Source organism: Oreochromis aureus, linkage group 6 (assembly GCF_013358895.1).
Source record: "Oreochromis aureus strain Israel breed Guangdong linkage group 6, ZZ_aureus, whole genome shotgun sequence".
Taxonomy (NCBI): domain Eukaryota; kingdom Metazoa; phylum Chordata; class Actinopteri; order Cichliformes; family Cichlidae; genus Oreochromis; species Oreochromis aureus.
The window spans coordinates 33,628,411-33,635,401 of NC_052947.1; the positions used below are offsets into that span (position 1 = coordinate 33,628,411).

The following is a 6,991-nucleotide window of genomic DNA, read 5'->3' on the forward strand; positions in this document are numbered from 1 at the left end:
CATTTTAAGCTGCTGCTGTGTATGTCATCATCGCCGCACCAAACACAGACTACAGCAGCAACAACGGCAGCACGAGATCAACCTCATTGCTTACCGTGAAGCACACAACTACCCCTCTGTGCCCTTTTACTTCAGTAAGCTCTGCCACTCGAACATACACCCACATTATATAAATCTGTAAAAAAAACAACAGCAAGAGAAACAAAACAACAAAATCTGATCTTGATATTTTTACTATTTATCAAGCTTATTTTTTTTTATCGTAACTAAGCAATTATGTATTTAAGGTTCCATCATTTCATTGGTTTGTATAAACAGTTTCAAGTGAAGTAGAGTTGGTTATAGTGGTGAACATAACAAATGAACTCTGCAGTGTCTCTGAGCTCTCCTTAAGGAGATGATAATGTGTCTTTGTTGTATTTAATGCAAAAAGCCTAAAATAAAGTAATTACTGTTACTTTATTAGTTCTTTAGGATCAATCCAAAAATTGTGAACTAGTTTAAGACTGCTCACAAGAGTTTAAAACGGGCTCAGTTTCCTATTATTTGGTAAACAATCCAAAGTTTTGAGAAATAAGTGAACATGGAATTAAGTCAGCTGGTATCAGCTCTAGAATTACAGTAAGAAATGTGTTTTGAGATTTTTTTTTTTCCTTAATAGTGATGGTTGTTAAATGGAACATGAGTACACATACACATCAATACAGTACAGTTAGTACAGTATTTATCATTTGTATAAAAACTAGAGCTGCAACAATTAATCGAGTGATTCGATAAAAATTTCTCGACGCAAATTCTTTGCTCCAGTGTTTCGTTTAACACGCAGATCTGTAGCACGCCACTGTCGCAATGGAATCGCGAGTCACATTTGCGACTAAAACAGACCTGCAATATAAACGTATTTGGGAGCAATGAAAAGTTTGACAACATTAAGCCCACACACAATGATAACACAACGGCAGCAGAGATGATGATGCTGGCACAGTTTAACGTGGAGTCGGTTCACACACACACACACACACACACACACACACACACACACACACACACACACACACACACACACACACACACACACACACGCAAACAGGTGGAGCCGTTAGACAGTGAGCTCAGGTTGAGTGAAAGAAAATGTATTTCTAGCATCCATAACGGCAGCGCTGTTTACTGGGGAAAAAGCTAGGGTTCTTCATCAAAGCACCTGATCAACAAACTCCCAAGGTGATAAAAAGCAAACTTTGTAACTGCTCCCTCCACCGAAGTTTGTTTTATACATAGAAAAATCAGCTGTAAGTCAACAGATATGCAGATCAACTGTTAACTTGGTGTGATGCCATGTTTAAAACACACAGGTTGCTGTATAAGTTGACTAACGGTAGCCATACTATTTTACATTGAAACGATACCTGCTGCAAACAGGGGTCAGTCTAAAGGGGGGCACTGGGTGTACTAAACCAAATTTAAGGCGTTCATAACATTTTGCAGATTAAAAGTGAAATAACATAAAATATTGTGCTAATTAAATTGCATTAAGTAAAAACTGAAGCTTTTTTTTTTTTTTTTTTTTTTTACAAGCCAATCGAAAGTACATTGACCATTAAAAGTCAGATGCAAAATAAAGGTACATTTTTTTTTTTTTTTTTTTTTTTTTCTTATGCCTTTAATTTAGATTTCAAAAATATCTTATTTTACTGACGTTGACCTTTGGCTGTACTTGAAATTGTTTATATATTTTTGCACTTAAAATGTTTTCTTTACAAAATAAAATTTAATATGGCACATGAATACAAAAAAGTTGTTTTTTTGTTTTGTTTTTTTAACAGCTGTTTGCATTAAAACATTGGAATTTCTAAAATAGACACAAATGAGCAGTTCATTTAGAAAATTCTGTGGGGTTTTTTAACTTTTGAGTATTTATTATTGCTTATTAATAAGAGAAACAAATTCCTTATCTGATTACTCAATTAATCAATGAATGAATGAATAGATTACTCGATTACTAAAATAACTGATAGCTGCAGCTGCTTTACTGAAAACACTGCACATACTATTCTTAAACTCGTTAAAAAATGGCTTTGCACCTACTACGCAGTGGAACCTGTCACAGATGCAGTTTGCAGGGAAATCTATCTATGGTTCCACATGTTGTGGTGTTGCCAGAACCTTCCCTGTTTGCATGCTTCAGGAAATGACCAACATTGTTGTCTTGGTACCTTGCCACTGTTGTAACGTGAAATTCCAATGGCCCTCAGCACACACTTGACCCACAAATAAGCTTTTGTTGACACATTTTCCCCTATTGCTTTGTTTTGGAACTGTTTGAATTCTGGTCAAAGTGACTTTTCTTTGGCAGGTCAGAAACCTGTGTGTATAATCAGTGGTGTGCATGGCATTTATTTATTTATGTGCATTTTATGACCTTTTAAAGCATTTTTTTTTTTTTTTTTTTTTTTTTTTTTTTTGTTCTTCTTCTATAGGGTTTCTGCCAAACTACCTCCTACCTGACTATGAAGAGGTGGTCAACCGGCCACCGACTCCTCCCCCTCCCTACAGTGCCTTACACACTGGCCCATCCTCAGTGGCTTCTAGTCCACTGGCTCCTGAGCAGCAGCAAGGACACTGTACAGCCATTCAGGCTTCCCCAGTTCCCCCAGTCTCTGATAGCCTGTGTTGTAGACCCAGCATAGAGGAACCTCAACCTCCCACCTTAGACTTGAGGCCAAAGCCTGACAACAAGTCTGTGCAAACGGCACAAAATTCAGGCGTGATACTGCTCTCAGAAGGGCTTAACAGGGAGGGACTCGCCAACCAGGAAAAACTAAGCGAAAGTGGGGATGACTCCTGCAAGAACCCCCTGCTGAAGGATCTCAGCCTGTCAGATGGTAGTGTTGAGGACAAAGAGCGACTCCCCAGTGGAAGGAGGCGGCGAATTACAGGTGACTCTGGGATTGAGGTGTGTGTGTGTGGCACACGTGGGAGCAGTGGTTGTAGTGGAGCTGGAAGTACAGGCCAGGAAAGCAAGGAGTTAAGGGAGCTAGAGAGCCTTCTGGGGCATGAGAAAGCTGACGAGGAAGAGGAGGAAGCAGGCGAATTCTGTGACAGCTGCGGCCATCAGGCCTCCTTCAGTGTGGAGGAGGAGCATGCTCTTGGGGGAGTTGATAGGCAGCCTGGATGTGGGCCAACAGGAAGTTCCCTGCCTGCTCACCAGATAAGTAGTGGCTCCCTAAACCCTCCTTTGTGCCTCCTCCTCCACACCATCAATGAGCAGGAAGGACCAGCACACAGCACCAGCACTGAGCCACAGGGCTGAAGCAAAGTTAACACACCTTTGTCACGAGGGAAGGAGAGCACTACACTGTTTTTGTACTTCAGGAAGTGTTTGCTTTCTAAGTCTTTTTTATGAATGTGTGCATCTTAGATAAAAACGAGTGAGGGAGCAAGTAGGATCTCTGCTAAAAATTGTCTGAGATCCAGAGGTTGAAAAAGCACGCTCCTGTGTGGAACAGTGGCCTTAACCTGTGTATTTTGGGTTATATTTTGTTTGTAAGGTCCTTTAATATCCTGTGGCAATTGGGACTTCAGACTATGCACACAGAGTCCTTCTTTTGCCCTTCTCATACAACAAAAGCTACTGACACAGTCATGGATATGATGGCTGAAGTTGTGCTGTCAGAACAGAACGTTCACTGCCTAGGATGAATGTAGCTCTCTTTGCCAGGTGCTTGCAACAATTCTGCAAAGCTGTTTGTTCTCTGCAGGTAGTGAACTATGTAATAAAACAACACACAGCAGGAACATTTTTGGACAAGTATGATGTGGATTTACCCAAAGTATGTGTTTATGTAAGCTGATATTGTACAGGGATGTCAGAACAAGACTTTGTGGGATGTCCTGTTAGACTCATGTTTCTAAAGTGCTTTTTCAGCAGTTCAAAACCATGCTGCCTTTTGTCTGTTTTTGTTGCTATGTAAGTCTCACTAGTGATAGGGAAGTGTTAGTGCATTAACAAATCTTCATGAGAACAGTTCCTCTTTTGCACAAATGGTATTTATCTTGCAGATGCTAAGGTTGTTTAAATCTAGTCTTAAATTAGCAGTAGATGATTACCTTACCTTTTTGTTGTAATGTGTGAGAAATGGACCTCTGAATTGTTAGTAGGGAATGCAGCAGATTTCTTTTGTATACAATCATTTTTAAAATTGATTTGTTGAATGTTTGTAATATGTGCCTACCCCCTTAAAAATGCAGAAATTTGATGGACAATGATAAGCTTCCATATTGTTGAGAGACCCGGAGAAAGCAGGTACCAAAAACATGAACCGAATGTTAAGCTTCATAGAGATTACACGTGAGATGGGCAACATCAGACCTCACATTTTAAAGTCACTTTAATGGACCTTCACCAGCTTGACAGCGAGAAAACATAACTTTTAACACTATTTGTATTAAATTTTCATATCAACACAGCTTTGCCATTGTTCAGCTTTGCTATTCATACATGAAACATTTATAATGTTTCATTGGAGGGCACATTAAGGCTAATTTTAGTCAACTGGAAAAGTGACTTTTTTTTTTTTTTTTTTTTTTTTTTTTTTTAAACCAGGGTGTATATATCCAGTCATCTACATTTGTACTGTCCAATCAAGAAAGGAAATGTTACTTTTAATGTATATATGTTTTCTTCATTTAGACATTCATCCCATATAAGTTTGTATTAAAATGAGGATTTAATAAAGGTTTTGGTTGTGAAGCAAACAGTTTGCACACAAATGACTTTTAACTAAGTATTTAACCCGACAGAGCAGTTCGAACCTGCCTTTCTCTGTTTGCATGTTCTTGCTGAGCTTGTGTGGTTTTCTTAATGGTGCTTCAGTTTCCATCTTTGGTAACTTTACATTTCTGAACTGGCCCCAAGTGTGAGTTTGGAGACCTGTCCAGGATGTACATAATGTCTGATGGGACAGGCTCCAGTAACCCTGTAACCATAGTTGGATAAGCAGTCAAAAAAAAAAAAGATTAGTGGGCAGATTAGATTAGTTTCTTATTAGAAATAAGCATAAGGTAATAAGTAATTGGTTGTTATTAATATCAGAATATTTTAAAAACAATCGATTGCACAACACGATCTTTATGAGACTATTATGGTACAGCATGGTACAATATGTATAATGCTGCACTGCTGTTACAAAACAAAGACCATGTGGTAGAGGGGAAAAAAATATAGTTGTCAGTTCAAATTATTTTAGGAGTTTTTAATGCTGACAATCTAGCCTGAGCTTCTAGTGGCATGCCATAGATGATAAACACAAATAAACCTCGACAAAGAAATCTGTGTCTAATCTCTTAAAGTGGCCACAACTGATGAGACTACACCATTATGCCATGCAATTAATCTACTTGGAGTAGCTGAAAAGATGAACAAATTGCAATTCTGCAAAGCACAAACGTTTCAGCCGTTAGTTTTACGGCTCTAGGAGAAAATTGTTTCCCAGAATTTCCAGCACAAAAGGAAAGTAACTTTCTGCATAAACAGTTAAGCTGATTGACTTTTGCCCATCATAACCCGAACACACTCGAAAGTGCTTTATCCGTTAATGCTTTCCGCAAGCTAGAAGATGTCATTGTGTAATTGTGGTACATGTAGTCGAAAGATGAGCTATTTTTCATATTGTCTGATTCTTTGAAAAAATAACGGAACTGTATAAAATGTCAAAACCACTTTATATTACAAATCATGTACAACATTCTGTAACATGTTCATGAACCAAATAGTTGCTTTAATCGTTTTTATGAAATCATTAGCTTTATCATTATGGACAGATTCTTTTTTTTTTTCTTCTTGTGGGTATTATTGATTTTTTGTTGAGAAAGACTAAAGTTCTTCTGAGACTCAAACTGAAGTTGTGTGAAGGGTACGTTTGACTAACAGTACAGTAGGTGATTTGTTAACAAGATCAGGGGCATCTCGCCAAAGACATTTTTCTTTCTTCATAAGTCTGTGTGGTTTTGCACTTCTTGACATAAGCCATTTATTATGACAACTAAGATGGATGTATGTTCAATAAAAATGCTTAATTGTAGTCGATCACTGTGTCCATGACTTAATTTCAGAGTGGTTCTACTGAGTGAGTGATGTTATTGCAGAGGTTAAGGATCCTAACAAATGGCGCTAATCAGCCACTGACTAGCTGATTGGATTTCATCCCAGCTGTCATTGGGTGAAAGGCAGGGTCCATCCTGGAGATGTCACCAGGCTGTCACAAGGTTAAGCAAAATCCCATACACATGTAACTGGGATTTTGCACAATATCACAAGCACTCCTTACTATTTTCCCAAAAGGTTGTCTAACTTTGTCAGAATTTGACTTTTAGTAGCCTTCCAGAAAGGGCTATGCACCTATGATGCTGTGTATCTTCCAGTTTGAAGCTGTGGCACTTTTGCCACATATAATGAAAAACTGCTTACACTGTAAAATCTAATTAGTTCCCAGAACTCAAAAAAATTATGGAAACTCGTTGCCTCAAAAAAATTGAGTAAAGCTTAGCTAAAAATGACTAAGTTAGGACAACTTATTTACTTTGAGTACTCTGTACAAGCTCATTTGTTCCCAGAACTCAAAAAAATTGGATCAAGTTTACGTAAGATGACCAAGTTAGGGCAACTTACTCATTTTGAGTACACTGTACAGCCGTGTTAGTTCCCAGAACTCAAAAAATTATGGAAACTCGTTGCCTCAAAAAAAAACTAAGTAAAGCTTACTTAAGATGACTGTTAGGACAACTTATACATTGCAAGTCTGCAGTATTAAGAATAACTTGATATCTCTGACTGTACAATACTAATTGTTTACCTACTGACAAACATTTCAAGTTCAACTAAATGAAAAAACAATTTGTGGTAACCTGAATATGATTAAAAATAATTAACAACACTTTTGTAATGATGTTAAAATCAGCCCAACTTTTATTTCCAAACACAACAAAGTATAAC

General features: G+C 37.8%; 1 protein-coding gene across 1 annotated transcript in view; it reads left to right on the top strand.

Moving 5' to 3' along the window:
- Positions 1-6,085, top strand: part of wbp1lb (WW domain binding protein 1-like b) — a 20,489-nt gene extending 14,404 nt beyond the window's left edge. The window contains exons 3-4 of the mRNA XM_031753636.2: positions 1-134; positions 2,478-6,085. The exon at positions 1-134 is cut by the window's left edge and continues 28 nt beyond it. Of these exons, the coding sequence (XP_031609496.1) occupies positions 1-134; positions 2,478-3,310 (967 nt within the window). The 3' untranslated portion in view covers positions 3,311-6,085. The remainder of the gene's footprint in view (positions 135-2,477) is intronic.
- Positions 6,086-6,991: the final 906 nt, after the last annotated feature.